The sequence below is a fragment of the Oreochromis aureus genome, linkage group 17 (genome assembly GCF_013358895.1).
Source record: "Oreochromis aureus strain Israel breed Guangdong linkage group 17, ZZ_aureus, whole genome shotgun sequence".
NCBI lineage: Eukaryota > Metazoa > Chordata > Actinopteri > Cichliformes > Cichlidae > Oreochromis > Oreochromis aureus.
In genome coordinates this window covers 2,695,246-2,718,537 of record NC_052958.1, presented here as the reverse complement: position 1 = coordinate 2,718,537, position 23,292 = coordinate 2,695,246, and the positions used below count along the sequence as shown (strand labels likewise).

The 23,292-nt window shown below is 40.9% G+C and overlaps 1 protein-coding gene and 1 long non-coding RNA gene across 2 annotated transcripts; both read right to left on the bottom strand.

The window, feature by feature from the left end:
• Positions 1-464: 464 nt before the first annotated feature.
• Positions 465-2,368, bottom strand: LOC120434090. The gene is made up of 3 exons (XR_005608944.1): positions 1,934-2,368; positions 1,629-1,814; positions 465-764 (listed from the first exon to the last, which is right to left on the bottom strand). It is a non-coding gene; the product is annotated as an uncharacterized LOC120434090 (long non-coding RNA).
• A 7,755-nt stretch (positions 2,369-10,123) lies between these two features.
• LOC116335053 lies at positions 10,124-22,335 on the bottom strand. The gene is made up of 10 exons (XM_031758652.2): positions 22,223-22,335; positions 17,904-19,620; positions 17,191-17,296; positions 16,435-16,582; positions 16,295-16,342; positions 16,063-16,140; positions 14,195-14,332; positions 12,132-12,215; positions 11,749-11,799; positions 10,124-11,579 (listed from the first exon to the last, which is right to left on the bottom strand). Exons 2-10 carry the CDS (start codon positions 19,360-19,362, stop codon positions 11,469-11,471), a joined length of 2,223 nt encoding a protein of 740 aa, XP_031614512.1. The 5' UTR covers positions 19,363-19,620; positions 22,223-22,335; the 3' UTR covers positions 10,124-11,468.
• Positions 22,336-23,292: the final 957 nt, after the last annotated feature.

Sequence of the window (23,292 nt, the reverse complement as noted above, 5' to 3'; positions counted from 1 at the left end):
CCATCATTTATTTTTCAACAGGACAATGACCCCAAACACACTCCAGGCTGTGTCAGGACTATTTCAGCAAGAAGGAGAGTGATGGAGTGCTGCACCTGATGGCCTGGCCTCCACAGTCACCTGACCCAATCCCATTGGAGATGGTTTGGGATGAGACGGACGGCAGAGTGAAGGCAAAAGGGCCAACAGTGCTCAGCATCTCTGGAAACTCCTTCAAGACTGTTGGAAACCATTTCAGGTGACAAGCTCATGAAGAGAATGCCAAGAGTGTGGAAAGCAGTAATCACAGCAAAGGGCGGATATTTCAAAAAATCTCAAATTTAAAACATGTTTTGAGTTATTTCACACTTTTTTATTTACTACACAATTCCATATGTGTTCATTCACAGTTTTGATGCCTTCAGAGAGAATGTATGAAGTAAATAGTCATGAAAATAAAGAAAAACCATGAACTTAACACCATTAACCATCTACAGATTTTTTTATAGATAGATAGATAGATAGATAGATAGATAGATAGATAGATAGATAGAACAAAGAAAATCAAAGCTAGTCTGCTACCAAATCAGCTGATTTCAGTGTTTATGTTATTCTGGGGGAAAAGCCCACTGCATCAATCTTGTGTCTCTGGTGGCCAGACCAGACACCATTATGCTATAATGGTAGTGTTATTGGAGGAGGGGATGATGAGGAAGATTAAGATGTCCATCTGTTGCCCGACAGTCAGCTCAGATCAGCATGTGGACGTACTGACTGCTACGAAGCTACACACACACACACACACACACACACACACACACACACACACACACACACACACACACACACACACACACACACACACACACACACACACACACACACACACACACACACACACACACACACACACACACACACACACACACACACACACACACACACACACACACACACACACACACACACACACACACACACACACACACACACACACACACACACACACACAAATAGTGTGAGACAGCCAACAGGGTTCGGCAGAATCCAACAGGGAGGCCGGGTCTGCATAAAGATGATCTAATCCTCACTCACTGACTGAACAGAAGAAATGAATTATTGAATCACTGAATGAATCAAGTTAACCTTGAGGTCTCTTACTTTTTTCAAAGGTCTTTAGAAAAGCAATCATTGCCTTACTTTGATTACAGCAAAAAGATCTTAATTTTAAGACTAACAGCTACAACATTAACATAATACATACAAAATGTCTGTTACACAAACTTCTCTAGATTAAAATAAGGTCTGATTTCTTGCGCTATAACTACAAAAAGCTGGACTTGTGGCATGTTTAACTTAAAGTCCATATATTGTACAATATTTAGGTTTAATACATCAGTTTTGTGGGCATTCACCAAGCGTTTTATTTTGTTCCATTTCACTAATCATAAGTTAAGCAAAGTGGACTTTAACAAGAATCTGCATGTGCCTCCAAGTCTGACCTCATTCGTCATTCACATTTTATATAACTACTCCCAAAGTCTTTAATTCATGTTTAGCTTTTGACCTGATATGAGTGATTACTGCATTCTTCCTGCCCCATTCAACACCTCGTGCCTATCTGTCGTCTCTTAATCCAGCCCCTTTACCTCTTTTTATATCCATCTTTGTCTTTTTAAGACCCAAACTCTTCTTCCGATTCTCAGCTTAATCCTCAGTTTTGATTTCCATCTCAGTCTCTGCACATTAATCCCTCTTTTCATGCCCCTTCATTCCTCCCGCTCTTTAGGTCAACCTGCTTCTTCTACAAGTCCAGTTTGGAAAAAGTTTGGACTCTGTGTCAAAATGAGAATAGAAAAACCCAAAATGCAACAATTTGCAAAGCTAATACAGCCATATTTTACTCACAGTTGAACATAATAAACACATCAAATAAGAAAATGAGAAAACGTACCAGTTAGGGAAAGATTTTAGCTTATTTGAGTTCCATGACAGCGACACTTTAGAACAGGGTCATGTTTGCCACGGCGTAGCATTCACTCTTCTTCAAACAACTGTCCATAAACGTCCGGGAACCATGGAGACCAGCTTCTGGACTTTTGTCATGTTGCTCCATTGTTGTCTGATAGACGATTCTAACTGCTCAACATTCCTGGGTCTTCTTTGATGTAACATCTGGAGTGCAAGCAAGTCACCTAAGCACCCACACCCTTCTACTATGAAGCTGTGCTGTTGTACTAGATGCAGAATGCAGTTTAACATTGTTTTACTAAAATGTGCAAGAGCTTTGCTTAAAAAGAAATAGACTGGATCGTAGTATAGGTTGCTCTAAAACAGGGGTGCCAACTCCAGTCCTCGAGAGCTACTGTCCTGCAGCTTCTAGATGCATCCTTGTTCCGACACACCTGAATCAAATGAATGGCTTGTTATTAGGCCTTTGCCAAACTTGATGGCATGCTGAAGAGGAGGTAATCCAACCATTTGATTCAGCTGTGTTGGAGTGGGAATGCATAAATGTCATAACTTTTCCAGCCTTTTGTTGCCCCATCTCAACTTTCTGAGCTATGTTCATTCCATCAAAGTCAAAGGCAAAGTGTTTGTGGCATAGTAACTACTCTAAATGTCCTGTAGAGCCACTGATCCCAGATCTGACTCATCAATGCACAGGTGTACTGTTTGAACATATCTATGATGCATGTGTCAAACTAAGTAGGTCATTCCAATCAAATAAGGATCTATTTTTGGTGAATATGCAGAAAAAAGGCAAACCTGAAATATACAAAACTCTTTCACAATGGTTACATAATCTCACTGGATGGTTTTTACTTCAAAGAAGCTTCCAAGTGACCTGAATAGTTTTTATCTCAGAGTTAATACTTCTGTAATACTCATTGCTAGAGTTGAATAACCTGTGTGGCTTTTTCAGATTTGCTCCTATAAATGGCGTGAACTGTAGCGAGCTGTACAGCTTTAACGTCAAAACTTGGGCTTATGAAAGGTCAGGATTATATCGTCTTATCAGTTGGTTACTTATTTACATGAGCTCAGAGGCAGTTGTTGAGTATTTTTATGCATTTAAACCTGTGACAGACAATATCGAGGATGTAACTGTAACTGTAACTGTCCTCAAAAGAAAAGGTCCAAAAACTTCCTGTTTGTTACACACTGGTAAATGTCATATTCAAGGAGCTGCAGCCGAGACGGTTGGATGATATTTGAACACGCTGACGTTTTATTTCAGCATTTAAAGTTCCCTCCATTCTGCTGCATGTTGCTGTTTATGGAGTTTTTCTGTTATAGAAAAACTCAGTTGTTAAATGCTTTAACAATTCAGCCCAAACCATCAACATGTCTTTTAGACCCCATTCCTACAAGACTGTTCAAACAAGTCCTACCTTAATGTATGTTTGAATCTAAAATCTCTTTAGTCTACCTCTGTTAATGGGCTATGAGGTGACTCAGCTGTCTTATAGAACAGTCTGGATTGCTACATTAAAGGTTACTAAATTACCAGCACTCAATGATGATTTAGCTCTTTTGCCATTTCTCTGATTGAGCAATTTTGTTTATATATTGTGCAGTTGTCATATTGGTATTGAGATATATTTATTTATTTATTATATGCTGCCTTAAATAGGAGCAATGACCTGCTGTTTGTTCGTGTGTTTTTCAGGAATGTAACTGTCCATTGTTGTATATTTATTAGGGCTATCATGTTAATGCGTCATCACGAATAACACAATTACAATTTTTAACGCAATCAACCCATCTGGAGTGCAGGATGGACGAACTTTGGACAAACTAACCAAAATGAGTTGACAGAGAAATTTCTGGGATTTTGAGTCATTCTGCGCTCCGGATGGGTCGATTGCGTTAAAAATATTAATTGCATCAATCGTGATATCGCCAAATTAATGCGTTAACGTTGACAGCCCTGATATTTATATATTATGTCTTTGACACAATTCATTTTTTTTGACTGCTTGTTTTTTTAGGTATAGCATCGATGTATTATTATTTTTGCCTATATACATATTTTGAAGAATTAAGTATTACCGGTAATCATCGTCCTTTACTTTATTTAGTTATTTATTTTTTGTTTAGATAAATAACAACAAACCTTTTCAACAACATAATAAGATTCAGTATTAGTTACTGGTAGAGTCTTTGTGTGCTAACACACAGCACATCACAGCAGTTACAGAAAATGGTGAATACATCTCATTTCAGTAAGCTGATGGTGGACACAGGCTGGAGTGTCTCTACCTGCCTCCCTTCTCATTAAATCTTTTGAAATGACATTATTTGTGGTAATGAGCAAAGCTGCTGCAGAAATACAGTTTGCAGTTTAATTTTGCCCAAAACAAAAGAGAAACATTTCAGGGGTTTTTTCTTAAAGTACTAAATGTTTAATGTGATATGACTCCCTGCATTCGGTATTTTACTCAGACTGTAACTAATACGCTTTTATAGCCTCGGGGGGGTCAACAGAAAGTCATAATAATCTCCTGATGTTGGGGTTTATCTCTCAGGAGTGGTGCCTTTGACCCTGATCTGTTATTTATTCCAGTTATATTTTAGCTTCGTTGTCCTATTTGTGGGATGCTTTTATGAGTATTTTAAGCTCTGGCAGCCAACCAAATTTCCCTCCGGAGAGCAGAGCTGAAGTTGAAGTTAGGGGCTCCAGACAGAATGGCATCAAAACATAAATAAATAAAAAAGAGAGAATATGGTTGCATTTAAAAGGCCAACAGAGACAAGTGGACTAACTGGAGAAAAACAGGACGAAGCACAGCTGTGAGATGAATCAGTCAACATTTTCCAAACTCTCACCAAAGGGAGAGCAGTTTTCTCTGACCTCGTATTGGGTCGTGCTGTTAGCTGTAGTTTCCCCATATTAGTGAGAGACAGCAGTGCTTAGTAGCACTCAACCTGCCTGTGCAGAGCTAAATTAGATTTAATGGGAGAGGAAGATGCAGACAGCCTCACCTTCTACTGTACAGAGATGCTGTCCAAATCACCGCATAGCAAGTCGGAATAAAAAAACAAACTTAAGGCAAGTTGGTATACAGACTAGAGATGGACCGATCCGATATTACGTATCGGTATCGGTCCGATACTGACGTAAATTACTGGATCGGATATCGGCGAAAAATAAAAAATGTAATCCGATCCATTAAATATCAAAAAAGCATCTCACAAAACTTGCGACACGGCGTAACTCGGCTCATAACCATAGCAGTCAGAGCAGTGTGCTCACATGATAGAGCGGCTGTGTGTATTTGTAGCCTCTCTAGCAATCCAGCAATTCATCTCCGAGGAAGTTATCCCAGAGAGAAGTAAAGCAAGTGTGTAAGTTCATCTCTGAATGTTTGTAAAGCGTACCTGCGTTAAGCTTAACCACCGATATATGGAGCGTCTGCCTCTCTCTCTCTCCCTCTCCTGCCGCTACTTCATGAAACTCCTCAATGATCAGCTGATCGGCTTTTCTGTCGCGAGTCCGTCTCTCTTGTTTGTTTTGGCCCACTTTGCACCAGAAAGAGGAAACCAGCGGCTGAACAACAGCGGCGCGTTTAACCTTGATAAGCAGTTGTTAGAATGTATTTAATATTACTTTCTACACCAGGATCCTTTTCTACGTAGCTGACGGCTGGTAACTGTGCAGGGGCGGATCTAGCAAAGTTTAGCCAGGGGGCCGATAGGGCATTAACAGGAAAAGGGGCACAAAGACTTTTCTTTCTTATTCTCATTTAAAATGTCTAACTTTTAATAAATAATTATCTGAATCTTACACCCAAATTTTTAATCTGATGTAAAATGTATAGAAGTCCATTACTGTATATAGTAACTGTTAAGTCTAATATACCCTAGTAAGCTATAGTACTTTTTCCTTTGGGAAGGTACCGTCTGTGCAGTCTGCAATTCTGTTGAAGAAAGATGTTGAATCTATTTAATTATTCTTGAAAAATAATTTATTTCTGTGCATTTTTTTCACACTGCATCAAATTAAAGTTGATTATGTCGATTAAGCATCATGAGGTGGAGGGTGGGGGTGGTTCCTATTTTTTTTGTTGGGAGTTTGCAACCCTATTAGTTAGGTTGCTTAATATTTCTGCTAAGTACTCTTTAAAATACCAGAATAGGGAGGATGGAGTAGGTTTAAGTTTATTAGATTGATCAGTGTTGCTGAACTATGAAATATTTTGGGTGCAGTGTATTTTTTACATACAGGTATAACAGAATAGCTTTAGTGTTGTTGTTTATTTCAACTTGAGTATGAACTTATACAAAATGCAGCAAGATATTAAAAAAACAGTTTTATTGATTAAAAAACACACTATATCGGATTAATATCGGTATCGGCAGATATCCAAATTTATGATATCGGTATCGGTATCGGACATAAAAAAGTGGTATCGTGCCATCTCTAAACCAAACAGGATATCAGCACAAACACTTCATCGTACCTGCTGTCACTGAGTTTGACCATAAACTCCTCTTTGTACCGAAGTATTCTAAGTGCAGGCCTCACTCACTATGTGTTAATAGACCTCTCTGCACTGAATCATACCTGTTATTAATCTCTGTCTCTCTTCCACAGCATGTCGTTATCCTGTCTTCCTTCTCTCACCCCAACCGGTCGCAGCAGATGGCCCCGCCCCTCCCTGAGCCTGGTTCTGTCGGAGTTTCCTTCCCACTGTCGCCAAAGTGCTTGCTCATAGGGGGTCATATGATTGTTGGGTTTTTCTCTGTATGTATTATTGTAGGGTCTACCTTACAATATAAAGCGCCTTGAGGCGACTGTTGTTGTGATTTGGGGCTGTATAAATAAAATTGAAGCAAGATTATAAAGACAGGTGGTTCAAAACTCCTCAACAACATTATGAGAGACTGATAAAGCTGTACAGGTTATTGTTGCTAAAGGTGGCTCTACAATTTAGGCAAGGCAAGTTTATTTATATAGCACAACTCAACAGCAAGGTGATTCAAAGTGCTTTACAGAGACATTAAAAAACAAAAACAAATAAAAAGCATGATTTAAAATGGAAAAAAAAAGAAAGGAACAGTACATAAAATCAGTAGTTAACATGTAAGTTTTGAAATTTAAGCTTAAAAGTAAAACACTGCGGATTTGGTGCTTTATTCATATGCAGCTGGGAACAGGTGAGTCTTCAACCTGGATTTAAATAAACTGAGTGTTCCATATATCTGGAACAAACTCCCTGATATATGGAGCATAAAAGCTGAATGCAGCTTCTCCATGTCTGGTTCTGACTCTGGGAACTGATAAAAAACAGGATCCAGATGACCTGAGGGATCTGGAAGGTTCATACAGGGTCAGGAGGTCACTGATGTATTTTGGTCCTAAACCATTCAGAGCTTTATAGACCAGCATCAGAACTTTAAAGTATACATACATATATGTATATACACATATATATATATATATAGAGATATATATATATATATATATATATATGTATATATATATATATATATATATATATACACACACACATATATATATACACACATATATACATACACACATATATATATACATACATATATATATACACACACACACACATATATACAGTTAAGCCCATAATTATTCATACCCCTTGCAAATTTGGACTTAAAGTTACTTTTATTCAACTAGCAAGTTATTTTTGACTGGAAATGACACAGGCGTCTCACAAAAGATAATAAGATGATGTACAAGAGGCATCATTGTGGAAAAAATATTTCTCAGCTTTTATTTACATTTGAGCAAAAAGTATCATGTCCAGAATTATTCATACCCTTTACAAACTGTCACAGTCTCTGGGAAAATCCAAAGTTCCATCCATTCCAAATAGTCAAAGCTGTTCTAAAGCATCCCAATTACCCTGATTAATTGGAAATAGCTGTTTTGATCAACTCAACAGGTGAAAAACAGCAGCTCTCTGCAGGTGGTCTGTGGACATTCATGGCTAAGACAAAGGAACTCAGTGAGGACCTGCAGCTGTGCATTGTGGCTGCTCACAAGTGAGGAATGGGCTACAAGGCCATATCCAAATGTTTTCAAGTTCCAGTGGCCACAGTGCAAAGTATTATTAAAAAATACAAGATGTTCCGCACTGTGGAAAATCTCAGAGGACGTTGTCGGAAGCCAAAAGTGAAACCTGTGCTGGCCAGGAGAATAGTGAGAGAGGTGAAAAAGAATCCAAGGATCACCACCAAGGCCATTCTGGTGAATCTGGGCTCTGCTGGTGGCAATGTCTCAAGCCAGACAGTCCAACGGACACTGTTGGGTTCCACGGATGCAGACCAAGGAAAACGCCACTTCTCCAGGCACTTCTAAGGCATGCAAAAGCTCATTTGGCCTTTGCAAATGCTCATCTGGACAAAGAAGAAGGTTTCTGGTCTTCAGTGTTATGGTCAGATGAAACAAAAATTGAATTATTTGGTCACAATGATGTTGGCATCATTGTGATCATTTGGCATAAAATGGAGAAGCCTTCAACCCAAAGAACACCATCCCCACTGTCAAACATGGTGGTGGGAACCTAATGCTTTGGGGTGTTTTTTAGCCAATGGACCAGGGAACCTAATCACAGTAAACAGCACCATGAAAAAGAGCAATACATGAAGATTCTCAACAACAACATCAGGCAGTCTGCAGAAAAACTTGGCCTTGGGAACCAGTGGACATTTCAGCACGACAATGACCCAAAACATACAGCAAATGTGGTGAAGAAATGGTTAGCAGACAACAACATTAACGTTTTGCAGTGGCCTAGCCAGAGTCCTGACTTGAATCCAATTGAGAATCTGTGGAGGGAGCTAAAGATCAGGGTGATGGCAAGAAGACCCTCCAACCTGAAAGATTTGGAGCTCATTGCTAAAGATGAATGGGCAAAATGCCTGTGGAGACATGCAAAAAGCTGGTCTGCAATTATAGGAAGCGTTTGATTGCTGTAATAGCCAATAAAGGCTTTTTTTCTATTGATTATTGAGAAGGGTATGAATAATTCTGGACATGATACTTTTGCTAAAATATAAATAAAACCTGAGAAATATTTTTTTCCACAATGATGCCTCTTGTACATCGTCTTATTATCTTTGGGGAGACACCTGTGTCATTTCTGCTCACAAAAGAACTTGCATATTGAACAAAAGTAACTTTAAGTCAAAATTCGGCAGGGGTATGAATAATTATGGGCTTAACTGTATATACATATATACACACACACACATATATATACACACACACACACACATATATATACACACACACACATATATATATATATAGCTAAGATAAAGAATAAATTTAAAAAACCTATGTATGGTGGAAAAGATGGATATGTTTCAGATGAGCTCTGTGATGGATTTCACTGCTGATGTTGAGGAAATGTTAATGGAACAACAATGAAAAAGGCTGACTGAGACTTTCAGTAACTCCCATGATGACACAATACTCCTGAAGAGCAAACCCCCCACCCAAACCCCCCCAACAGCCTAATAAGCAAGTGCAAAGCCGTTAGCACAGCACTGAAAATCTAAAGAAAAAGGCTCATGGGATGGGAGACACAGAAGCACCACTGAAGAAATTTAAAGTCAAAAAACATGCACGAGTGCTGAAGTCTTTCTTTGAGCGCCACAGAGTAACACACTTTGTGTTAAATAACAACTGCTGATATAGAGCCCCCTCTTCTGGTAATTATCTAGAAATGCAGTAGCTCATTAGCGCCTATAGCTTTCCAAAATACTTTAAATTAAGTTTCCGTTTTTTCCATCACCCACTTATCTAAAATCTCTGACGAAAGCAGAGGATTAGATGGTCATCTCTGTGAATTCACACACGACTGGTAGCATAAGGACAGATTTAACCTGAAGGTCATCCACTTACTGAAAATATGGATGTAAAATGATAAGTTCACCGCACTTTGTCTTGAGTTTTAATGATATAACAATACAAGTTCTCAGTCTCCCTCTGACAGGAATGCCTGTGTATTTACCGTTTCTAGATCTCGAGGACATCAGCTGGAGCTTTTTAATTTATCTTTTTTCCATGTGTGTATGGTTATTTATTTATTTATTTATGGCACCCTGCGGTTCTTGTTGTAAACAAATTACAGGAAATCATGCAGCAGTGTTTCCAGCAGTATTGGCCTTTTAATAACAACAATAAAAACAGTCCAGAAACCACTGTGGTTCTTAGCCAGAGCAAGCACATACAGTAGTAGGCCAGAAAAAGGAACAATACAATCTGTAAATACACATAATTGAATATAACAACTAAATCCAGGTCGGAAAAACCGGTTGAATGAAAATAACTGAGGTCTACTTGTTTCTCTGATCGGAAGCCGCTCTGTAATCACCCACTTATCTAAAGTCTTTCCTCATCTGTGTTAATGCAGCCGTATGAAGCAGGGACACTAATGTTGGAGAATCCACCCCGGTCCTTAGATCAGCAGCTAGCAGCGTAGCTCAACTGCAGATTTACTGAAAAATACAAGTAACTGATGGGTTTAAATGATATAGTATGAAGACACGATTTATTTTTGCAAAAATGTCTGGAAAAGTCCCGTTTGAAACAAACTTACCATAAGGTCATAGGAAAAGTCTAACTAAAAAGATAACATGATTCAAAACCTGGAATTTTATTAAGATATCAGCTGGGATAAAGTCTCAAAAACCTGAAACTTTACCCGGAAAAAAAAAAAAAAAACTACGGCAAATCTACTCTCCCTGTTTCAAGCCATTAGCCCATGTGGTGCAAAGAAGAAAACATGGATGGTACATTCAGTTGAAATTCTAGACTTCGTTGTATAGGCCTCTAACCGTGCAAATATCTTGTCTAGTCCAGGAGAACGAAACCAACTCCAACCTTCAAGTTTTAAGTGAACGTCTGGTCCACTGTCACTCATACGTTAGCTTTATTAACATGTTGTAGAACATGCACATGACTGCGAGTGTGACGCTGCTGGGGAGTCCAGCATAAAACAAATGGTTAAAACTGTCATTCAATTTAAAATGGCCATCGAGCATTAAGGCCACTCCATGTAGGATTAAAGGTCCTTCCTATTGGTCCAGGCTGATGTAACACTTTCGTTCAGTCGCTTCTTTAAAGGGAGGGGTCTCGGAAAAAAATCCTCTGAAGGTGGTAGCTGTAGAAAGCTGAAACGACCCTAAGTGTACAGGTCAGTAGTGGACCACATCAGTAGTTCTTGAAAATTTGTGAGTCTAAAAAACAAATCTGCTGAGCTACAAGACTGTAACTGAACTCCAAAAGTGACCATAAGTCCCAAAAGACAGCGCTCAGCTTTCAGTCGGGCAGGCAGATGGGCAGTTGGGGCTCCCTGGAAAACAGATGGCCAGGTTGTGTTAGCTTATGTAACTGGCCTTCAATGGAAAAGGCCATCTGACACACTCGGATAGACCATCTCGTGTAACCAGGCGAGCAAGTCAGTGAGTGAAGGCGGCCGATAATCAGTCGTTCAGTCGTTGAGACGACGGTCGCACAGCTCCTTGTAGATTCTCTTGCGAATGCGAGGCATGTCGTCCTGACTGAACAGCAGCGGCTGCTTCACAGAGAGGCAGCGGCAGTACTGGCAAATACAAAGATGGACAGTGGTGAGGTTTTTCTTCTGTGTTATTCGCCCTCCAGTGAGAGCGAACAAATCAAATTTGTGTAGAAACCTAAGGCAGGAGAAATGCTCCATATCTATTTTATTTCCTATTCTGCCAGGGAATCGTGAAAGAGATGCATAATCTCACCTCAAGGACAAATACCCCACAGTCGCTGTCGTTCTTCTGCTGAGGAATACCCTGAGGAATAAATCACAGTCAACACTGCAGTTTGCTGTAGTTTGTGGGCTCAACTGTTTGCATATATTTCAGCTGTATTTACATTCATGGCACTTTATAATTTGACTTAGGACATACATACTTCCTGGGAAAAAGAAAAAGTGATGGTAGATGTATAAATGCTAATTAAAGGTAACAACAAGAAAAGTCAAAGATTTACGTATGAAAAATAAGCAAATGTTTTCAAACTTCAACTTTCCTGAACTACTCTGGGCAAAATAAATAATCTTCCCTGTTTTCAAAGAGCAAAGGTAAATGGGTGTGTGTTTACACAGGTCTGGGATCAGCGTTACCTTGATTATAGTAATCTTCCAGCCTTTCTGGAAAGCTGTCTGTTTCTTCTCTCTTGCTTCAGACTGAAGGTACTTCATAATGTTCTGATGGGAGGTCACACAGACAGAACCACTACAGTGATTACGGTGCAGAGATGTAGCATTACAGCACAAGCATGTATTTTAGTACATCTAAAATTCTGCGAGACAGCAAGGTCGGAAACTACATTTATGTAAATGTTCAGGGAACAGAAGATGCTGTGGATTACACAGGTCTGCAAACAAAAAACTGCATAGGATTTTGTGGCAGTTTCTTACAGACATTTACTCACTGAAGCTGGGAAAAATATTTGAAAAAAATCCATCTCGTCAATTTTTCATGCAAAACTCATGTTTTTAGTGTAGTTAAGTGTACACTTTCCCTTTTTAAACTGAAATCTGGTGTCTGTCACTTGACTAAAAAAAAAAAAAAAAAAAAAAAAAACAAAAACAAAAACATTTTTCTGCATTATAAGGCGCACTTAAAATCCTTTAATTTTCTCAAAAATCAAGCGTTCACCTTATAATCCAGTGCACCTTATGTATGAATTCTAGTTGTGCTTACTGACCTCGAACAGATTTTATGTGGTACACACCCTCAAAAATCTGTCAAAAATGTTTTAGTCCGACTTTGGTAAGCTATGAAGCCGCACTGCTTGATGGATTGTTGGAGTCAGGAGCCTCGCGGAGGAATCTGGGTCCTAAACTCCATCTGCTTCGGGTCCCAAAGTCAAACGAACACTGCGGCATCACTGAGAGTTAAAAACTGTCTAAATTCTTTCATCTTTAATAAAAATGATCAGCGTTGCTGCTTTACCAGGTGTGACAATTAAGTTTAACATCCAGGCATCCATGAAAACAGAATTTATGAAGTTTAACTGAGTTAGAAGTTAGCAGGAGGTTAGCTCGCTAGCTTCCACCTAAACATGATATAGCATGTTCTGACTGAGAGATTTCTGAAACATTCAAACGTACAGCTCTGCTATCACTTCCAACATAAATGAAGACAGAAAACTAAACAGCAGTGACGTTTGTGGGGTTACTGAAGTTGGGCTAGCTGGTATATAATGATGTGCTACGTGATCGCTAGCGACACAGCTATGTTAGCATAACATAAACACAGTGAAGCTGGAGGATGAACGCTAACTTTTTCCCACTGGATAAAAGTTAACGTGAGGGTTCCCGATGGTTAGGGACAAATGCAATCGCATGGCAGGATGCTGTAAACGGACCAAACTTCAGTCAGGAGAACAACTGAGATAATCCATCCACAATACGAGGTTAGTCATTAATATACTGCAACAACATGGGAATAGAGCAGCTGCAGGAGAATTCAACATTAATTAGTCAATGGTATGGAAGTGGAGGAAGCAAGAAGAATGAGCTGAGTAAGGTTTGACTTATCTGATTGTTTTTATTCTCTTCATGCGCCTTATGGTCCGAAAAATATGGTATCCAATAATTATTTCTTACATTAATTTAATATTTTTAAGAGCGAGACTCAAGAGAAATACACATAGAAAATGTGAGGAATAGAGGGGGGTCAGTAGGAGGGGGAGGGCACGGCGGGTTTGGCGATGTGAGGAGCTCAGATGATCGTGTCCCAAAAGCGAAAGGTAAGGAAATTATGCATAGTTAATTGTAATAAAATATTGATTTTTTCTATCACTGTTGTTCTTTTTCTTCTCTTCAATGTAAACTCCTCCTGTTTCGCAAAAAAAAAAAAAAAAAAAAAAAAAAAAAAAAAAAAACTGTACGTGGGGGAGGAAAATGGAGATCATTTTTGGAATCAGCACCCTAAAAAAAATATAAAATTTACCAAAAATATTCCATGCAACCACAAACTGATTTGGAGTAAGAATTAAACATAAGCCTTATGATGAATCCCCTGAATTTCTTTAAAAATGAAGAAATTAACTGAACAATGATCTACTGAGCCCAATAATTTATTTGTCTAAAGAGCAGAAAAACTGCATTCCTGCCTCGTTCTCTGAAACTGAGAAACTACAATACAAAACAACATCAACATGCGCAGAGTTGCTCACATCTGTGGTGTGTCTGAACACGATGCCTTGGCTGTCATAGTAGCTGATGGTTTTGGTCGCCATGGTGACCGTGACAAGGGACCAGTGGATTTCTAAATGGATGGGAATTAGCAACAGCCACTTGGAGAACAAGTCGACCTGAAACAATCCCACAAATTAACACACACACACACACACACACACACGCACACACACGCTTTGTCAGAAAGGAACACACTACAGGTCAACAATTGTCAATTAACAATCAGCAAATAACAAACAAAACTCAAATACTACGATGCAGATTACAGGTTTGAGAATAAAATGTATCTGATTCACTTTCATTGTTTACATTTCCAATAAAACACGGGGTGAAAGCAATCATTCAAACCACACATTTGTTTTGTGTCACGCTGTGTTCTCTGAGGTTCTGTAGCATACTGGTTTACACCTGACGTGCAAAAGATCCCAGTTGGATTCTGGGAGATGTGTACCCAGCCTCGTTGTATTGTTTATGACGGAGAAATGGCTCTACAGCTTTGATATTTTTACATGACATTTACTCACTGATGCCAGCGGGGACAGTTAGGACAAGGACATAAAAAAAAACTCCTCAGCAGAGATGGGCAGTAACGCGTTACTGTAATCCGATTGCTTTTTTCAAGTAACAAGTAAGGTAAGGGATTACTATTTCAAAAAAAGTAATTACTGTTACTTTCCCATAAGCACTCTGCGTTACTAAACCGTGATGTTGTCTGTGAGAGTGTCTCATGACAATGACGTCCGAGCGTGCGACGTCCGTGGCAGCAACAGACGCGTGCAGATCAACAACGGATAATATGGAGTGATGGTGAGAGTACGACCATGTAGCGTTTAAAGCTTGGAAGTAATCACATTACTTTGAGTTTGATTCTGTAAAAAGTGACTAAAACATAGCGTCCGCCGTGGGAAGAAAACTTCTTTCTACAGCGAAAAATTAGACTTCAGATCTGAGCGAGCAGCGAGCACGCTGCCACGGGAATGTGACCTTCACAGAGAAACCTCCGGATCCCCCCACTGACATGTTGCTGTCTTACTTGCGTCTATTTGAAAGACTGCGTGTAAACACAAAACATTATTTTAGTTTATGTGCTGGAATATGCAGAAAATAGGTTTAAACATTAAACAAATTTCTTCAAGTCAGAGAATGTTGCATATAATTTAATTTTTGCTTAATGCATAAAGTTAAAAGATTAAAAATAATAAAAGTTTTAAAAAGAGACTTTTTCATTTGATTCAGTTTTATGTGACGGATTATGGAGAAAAATAGATTTGGGCTGAAAGGTCTATTGCTTTATTCAGGTTCTATATCATGTTTTTAAAAAGTAACTAAGTAATAAAGTAACTAATTACTTGTGAAAATAAGTAATCAGTAAAGTAACCGGATTACTTTCTTGGAGAAGTAACCAGTAATTAGCAACTAATTACTGGTTTTAAGTAACTTGACTCAGTTTCACTTTAGAGTGTAGTGCTCCACCTTTCCTGGAAACCAGGCTGTGGTTTGTATTTAGATCAGGGGTGGGCACCGAGGGCCGGTGTCCCTGCAGGTTTTACATGTGTCCTTGAACCAACACAGCTGATTTAAATGGCTAAATTATTTCCTCAACATGTCCTGATGTTCTCCAGAGGCCTGGTAACGAACTAATCATGTGATTCAGGTGTGTTGACCCAAGGTGAGATCTAAAACCTGCAGGGACACCGGCCCTCGGGGCCTGGAATTGCCCACCCCTGATTTAGATGATGGTTCTCAGCAGGAGCACCCAGACCCAACAGAAACATTTAAAGTAACTGAATCTAGTTTCCTGCAGCTTCCAGTAAAAACTTATTCCAATGAAGCCAAATGTCCTTACTTTCTTGGTCCATCTCTTCACGCCATCGTAACCTTTGGCCACAAGCTGCTTGTGGAAAAAGCTGTTGAAAAAATGAACCTAAGAGAAAGAAACAGTAAAAAAAAAAAAAAAAAAAAAAAAAAAAAAGAATATTTAGATTTCTAGATTCTCAAAAATAACCAGTGACTATTTTTTTTTTTTTTTTTTTTTTTTAAAAACACAACCATAACCCTACAAACACACCCAGCCTTACCTTGTGCTCCGTAGCCTCCATAATGAGTTCTCCATACATGTTGATAATCTGACATGCAAAAAGGTAACGTGATATCAGTACTGAAGGTGTAATACAGTTACAGCTCCTCATTAGGAGGAATACTGTATTCCTCTCTTTACCTGATCATTGAGCCAGTTCTGTTCCTCCAGTGTGCCGAGGTCCTCCAGCCTTAGTGTGTGTTTATTATACGTGACCATGAAGCCTGCAACAGGAGCAGAAGACAGCCCCGACTTGTACCGAGACATCTCCCTTTTGATGTCCAACCCACTAAAACACAGACACACACGGAGAAAAAAAAAAAATGCTAATAAAACTTCTGTATATGAGGTTCATCTATTTATTTAGTGACAGTCTAAGAAACAAGAGAGAGAATAATGCTGAAAAAGACAACAGAAACTTCTAGAAGAAGACGGATGCTAATGTAAGCAGCTGATTTGTCTAAATCCTGTTGGACCAATAAAGCATTATTCAAACAGGGATGGTTTGCCATCAAGCATCATCATCACTATGATGAGTATTGAGCCAGTCCTCATTTCTTTATATGAAAACATTAATGGAAATATAGCAAGACAAAACCAGAGTTTGTACAGTTCTAACAAACTTGTGAGTCAATATTTGGTAAAAGAAAGCAGAAGTAAGCAGTCAATGTGAAGACCTTCAGAAATCCTAGAAAACTTTTGTTCTTGACCTCTTTAAGAATTACAAGAAAGACTCCACGGAAGCAAAATATGAAGAAAGGAGGAGTGGCTCAACACTTCGTTTCTCAACAACGCGTTTTAGTTTCCTCACTGCAGTTTGGGCAACTGTCTCAAAAGTGCAGCTTATCTACATTAATAACCGTCAGACAGGTGAAATCAAACTCAGTTTGTGCCGACCTGTTGCTGAGGTCACACTTGCTCTCCTTCTTCAGGTGCTCCCGGACATCAGATTCACTGAGAGGAATGAAACTGCCGTATTTTATATAGAAGCTCTCCAGAAACTCTAAAACAGAGGAAGTCGTCATTAAAGTGATTATGTGCCCCAGTGTGTTTGGTTTTTAATCCGAGACCAGCTAACACAGAAATCTTATCTAATGCAGGGAATGCTACTTTTTTGACAGTCTTGTTTCCTAGTTTACCTGCAAGCCTCAGTAATGTCAACAAAATGCTGTCCTGGAGCATTTATGTTGTTTCAAAATTTTAAAAGAGGAAAAAAAAAAAAAAAAAAAAAAAAAAAAAAAACACATTTATTAAAAATTAACTTTGCTCATCCTTTTTGTTGAACAGAAAACTACCTAACCAGAAATGGATTATACAAGCGACCAAATCAACACATGCATTTAGTTTTCCTTCTGGGAGATAAGAAAATATGTCATGAATGATTAATTATGTATAAACATGAGCTTAGATCAAATGTGTGCACATTAACACTTACTGGACAAGGCCAGGAATGTTTTATGGATCTTTTATGACATAAAAAAAAAATGCTGATGCTCTCAGCAGTCGCTTCTTTGTGTGTAAAACATCAATCATTTACCAAACGGAGAGGGTGATGAATATATTCATGCTCAGGCATGGTTTCGCACCGTGAACCCTAAACCACATCTTACCATGGATGGTATCAGTAAGCTGCTCCAGACTCTCCTGATGCTGCATCGTTACATCTGTGTTTTCTGACCGATTCTCGTGCATCATTTCATCCATCTGGTCTTTCTCCCAGGTGCCAGGCTGACAATACAGTCTGTGGTCACTTAATGCCCAGCCGTGTTGGTTGCTGCTCACTGTAACAGGGCAGTAGTCTGGTGGAGGAACCACAGCCGGATGAGAACTGTCCACCTCCATAGTTGTAGATCCACGGTTGTGGTCTGCTGGTGCCGTAACGTTTCCATTGGACAGCGCTACCAATAAAGCAACTCGGTCTGTTCCGTCGGGGACTTGATCCACCTGCATCTCAGAGTCAAGGTCCTGAGTTGTTCCTGATCTCGAAGCGTGGCCTGACTGCCATGAGATGGACAGCTGTACGTTTCCAGGGTCGGTCACAATCATGTTGCTTTCCTCTCCTTCTCCGTCGGTGTCAGACAGGTCTACCGTGTCGCCGTTTCTAAGTGGACAATTAACTGAGCTGGGGTCATTCTGGTCCCCGTGATGCATCTGTGCATCTTGAATTTCCCTCTGCACCACTGACGGAGCCAAGGCCTCGGTTTTAGAACAGACAGCAGCACCAGTATCTCCCTTTTTAACTTCAGTGTTAACTTCCATATTCGATGCGCTTGCGGCTTTCATCATTTCCCTTCCTTGACCTCTAACCACTAGTGACCCCACGCCCACAGTACCTATCAATCGGACATCTGCACTCTTGTAATCCCCACCTCTTTTTTCTACTACATCAGATGCCGCGGAGCTGTCTATCAATGCATCCTCCTTTTTATGCGCATCTCCTTTCTCTGGAATGACACAGTTCCTTAGGGATTCTTCCTGCAAGGGGACGGTGACAGCCTTGGCAACAGGCGTATGTGACTGTGTATTAGCCAGCGCAACAGCCATTTGCACCTTATCTTCATCGTTTACTTCCCCCTTGGTCAAATCAAAGCTCTTGATATGCGTCAGCTGGTCCACTTTCCTTTTAGGAGTGACCCCAGGGTCCCTGCCGGCCACCCTTCCTCTTCCTCTCCCCTTCCCCGTCCCCGAGGTTCTGACATTGTGCCCCGTGCTGTTGGGGCCACAACAGTCACAGGATTTTGGAGTCCTCTTCCTGCCCGATGTGCGGCCATTGACTGGGCCGGGAACAGGTGTTGGTGTCTGTGTAGAAGACCAGACTGATTCCTGGCTTGACTTAGTAGTTAATGCTTTGGCTGGGATTACAACAGGCTGCTCTGTATCAGCAGGAGTGCCGGTCTGAGTCAGACTGGAGTTGGAGGTAAGGCCTGCGGTGAGGAGTTTAGTGGGGGACTGGGTTTGGTCCTGATCTGTAGTACCTCCAGATGGAGGGACTAAAGGAGGTGCTGTAGTTAAATGAGGTGATGCTGACGGTGTTGTGTTCATTGGGGAAGCAGAGCCGCTGTGAACCATGACGTCCTCCTTTGGCTTCTTAACCCCATCCCAATACCCGCTCTCTGCTCTCCTGTCCTCGCTTCCCTTTTGGTTTGTTGGACCGGCAGTATAACAGCCTTTCTAGATGTTATGCTCTCGCTTCCCTTTAGGTGTTCTTCTAGCCAGCACATTTGCCATTGTTCTTAAGCCTTTCCAACCATAGATGGTATTGATGACAGCAGACATGAATGTGCAGGTTGGACACTTTTCTGTGTGTTATAATACCGTCATGGTCCCCTAATTGGTAGAGAAGAAAAAAAAGGAGAGAGAAAAAGTCTGTTTTTGCTCATTCATCTGCGAGGCTCAACTTCAACAAACACGTTTATATCAGCAGAACAAACGCAGATAAAAGCAGCCCTATAATATAACAGCAGGTGGGATTTCAACTGTGGCAAAGAAACCAAAACAATTAAAAAGATGCACACATCGCAGTGCACAGAAAATAAATCAGGCATACAAGATGTGCATCAAATAAAATTTGCCCTAGCTTGTCTCACTAGGAGGAGCGTTCCTTGTTCTGTGCACACTGACTGTTTTAAGTCGGGGAGCAGCTGGAAGCTGCCTCTATCTCAGCCCTCATCTTTAGTGTCACCTTCTGTCACACCAACCCTACTGCACGTCCTCCTTCACTACAGGAATCTGCACTGCGGTCTTTCTCTTTTCCTCCTGCACAGCAGCTCCATCTTTAGCATCCTTTGCCGAGCGCATCCTCGATCCCCGCTTTACACATGTCCAAACCATCTCATCTTCCTGACGCTGAAAAACTGACAAATTAAGCTCAACATAATTCACTAAAATGATTAAGCTGGTCTCATGGGATACACCACAGGACTCTCCTTCAACTTGTAAACCTTTTTTTTCACTCTTGCTACCATCCTTCTACCAAAAATCACAACTGACACTCATCACCCACCCTACCCTGTCTGCAGTCTCTTTTTCACCCGTCTTTTGCAGTGTGCATTGCTTACATGGGTATTTTAAGTCGTCCACCTTCACTCATACACCTGTATCCCTCCAATTCACAAATGTGGAGAGAATTGTTAATGATCAATTTCCAGGGACATGTAAACATCAACAGTCTTAAGATGACACAGGGCAATTTCTCTGCCTGATACTATAAATAAAAAAAACTTTGAAACTTCAAAAAAAAAAGAAAAAAAAAACTAGATGAGACTGGGCTGGAGGCCAGTGTACTCCTAGTTCTGGTCTCGGGCCTGAATAAATGGGGAGGCTTGCATCGAGAAGGGCATCCTGTGTAAAAATCTTTCTAAAATCAAACATGCGGAACATCAAGAAGGAGATTTCTATACAGGGTCGGTCAGGGCCTGGGTTAAAAGCGACCGTTTCCCAGTGCTCGTAGAAACTGGGCTACTGTTGGCCGAAGACAAAGGAAGAGGGAAGGAGAAAGGCATGTTCAGAAAGGCAGGTGTGTGGGAGTGAAAGTAGGGCCTTTAAATATAGGTACTATGACTAGTAATGGTTTTGACATGTACAGAGAAGAAATACTGAACATATTGGACAAAGGATGGAGCTGCCAGGAAGGAGGAAAAGGTTCATGGATGCAATGAATGAGAGGATTGGTGTGACAGAGGAGGATGCTAGGGACGGGGTGGGATGGGGACAGAGGAGGATGCTACGGACGGGGTGGGATGGGGACAGAGGAGGATGGGGACAGAGGAGGATGCTACGGACGGGGTGGGATGGGGACAGAGGAGGATGCTACGGACGGGGTGGGATGGGGACAGAGGAGGATGCTACGGACGGGGTGGGATGGGGACAGAGGAGGATGCTACGGACGGGGTGGGATGGGGACAGAGGAGGATGCTACGGACGGGGTGGGATGGGGACAGAGGAGGATGCTAGGGACGGGGTGGGATGGGGACAGAGGAGGATGCTACGGACGGGGTGGGATGGGGACAGAGGAGGATGCTACGGACGGGGTGGGATGGGGACAGAGGAGGATGCTAGGGACGGGGTGGGATGGGGACAGAGGAGGATGCTACGGACGGGTGGGATGGGGACAGAGGAGGATGCTACGGACGGGGTGGGATGGGGACAGAGGAGGATGCTACGGACGGGGTGGGATGGGGACAGAGGAGGATGCTACGGACGAGGTGGGATGGGGGCAGATGATCCCTTGCTATGACGCCTAAATTGAGGAGCCAAGAAGAAAAAAACCCCCCAAAAAACCGAAAACAGGCACTTTGATTATTTATCCGCTTGATTACAAAGCATCTGAGTACATCGCTGTTTGATTAACAGGTGGTTTGATGGTCAGACAGGATTCACTTGTTGTTACAGCGCGCCGTTACTTTTTTCCACAAATACTAAGCACATGACTAACATTGCATGCTACTGTGCTCTTAAAGTTAATGCTGCCCTTTAAAACAGTACCATGTGGCTTAGGGAAACTCTGAGCGTGACATGAATTAGCAACTACACAGGGAGAAATTGCTGTCGTTACAAATGCCTGGTAAAATTCACTTACGTTATTAAGTTAAATGAAAACTGCTCCGTTAGCTGCTCCCACAAACGGAGCAGTCCACACATCATTCAGCAGTATAGCGCACCACCAAATTATTTAACTGGTGGCATAATATGACGTTGCACAAAGTTCTGCACAAGTTTGTCATTGCGCTCAAGCGAGCTAAGTTAGCTAGCTGCAGCCAAAGCACAGGCGAAAACACAAAGCAACGACTACACACATTTCCTCCATTTTCAAGAGGAAGTTGGGGGCGCAAAAAGACAAAGAACGAGCTGCGAGTCATTACTCGAAGTCTGCCGGATCTGATGAGCCAAACCACAGCAAGAAGCTACAAGAAACATATTTCTACTATACCTTGTCAGTCAAACAACAAACTGAGTTTTGTCTGGCCACGATTTGCACAAACAACAATCAAAGCTGCCGTCGCTCGTTGATTGCGTCACTGCTTCGGGGGCGCTTCGGCTGTGTCCGGAAGCTGTCGCGAAGCATCCTTCAGATTTCAGTCTCTCTTTTTATTTCATTTCTACCGCGATGCAAGAGACAAAAGCTTTATTTTATTTATTTAATTTGATTGCATTTTTTTTGTTTTTATCTTTATGTTTTATTTATTTATTTTTATTGTTCATGTTCAAAAACTTTAAGTCCATAGTTTTTTTTTTATTGACAGACGTAAAGTCTGTCAATAAAGATTGATTGACGACAAAAAAGAGGTAATGTTACAAAAGCTCCTGTTTTAACAATACGGTGAACATTTTATTGTTCGTTGTGTACATTTGACGCGGTTCATACCCGAGGGCATATTTAGATAAATAAACTGTAGTTGTGGTGGGTCATACTGATTTTCATGTCACTGAAATAAGTATTTGATCTCCAACAACCCTACCTGAATTCTGGCTCCCACTATGTTTCCTCGTGGCCCACAGGTTACAGTGAATCAATCAGTAAACTAGTTAATTAATACAGATACTCATTATCTAAACCTGTTACCTGTATAAAGCACACCTGTCCACAGAATCAATTTCTTCTTTTCTGGCCTCTTCACGACCTGCACAAAGGTGGAATTGGCTCCAAGACCATAAGCAAGAAGCTTGGTGAGAAGGTGACAGCTGTTGGTGCAGTTACAGGGAAATACAAGAAATATAAAATGACCATCAGTCGCCCTCACTCTGGAGCTCCATGGAAGATCTGGCCTCATGGGGTGCAGATGATCATGAGAAAGGTGGTGGTTCAGCCCAAAACTACCCAGGAGGACCTTGTTAATGATCGGTGACCACAGTCATCAAGAACACCATTACGGTCAAGGGGTCAAGAAGGCACGCGCACAAGCCCATCTTAAGGTTGCCAGTGAACATCCAGATGATCCAGAGAAGGCTTGGGAGAAAGTGCTGCGGCCAGATTAAACCAAAATCAAGCTCTCTGGCATC

Excerpts from the sequence above, each read along its gene's own strand:
- LOC116335053 (XM_031758652.2), bottom strand. The coding sequence starts at position 19,362 with ATGGTTCACAGCGGCTCTGCTTCCCCAATGAACACAACACCGTCAGCA. Across the intron at positions 14,333-16,062 it reads TGAAGAGATGGACCAAGAAA|GTCGACTTGTTCTCCAAGTG; the intron begins GTAAGGACATTT and ends GGATTGTTTCAG. Across the intron at positions 11,800-12,131 it reads GGAAGATTACTATAATCAAG|GGTATTCCTCAGCAGAAGAA; the intron begins GTAACGCTGATC and ends TTTATTCCTCAG.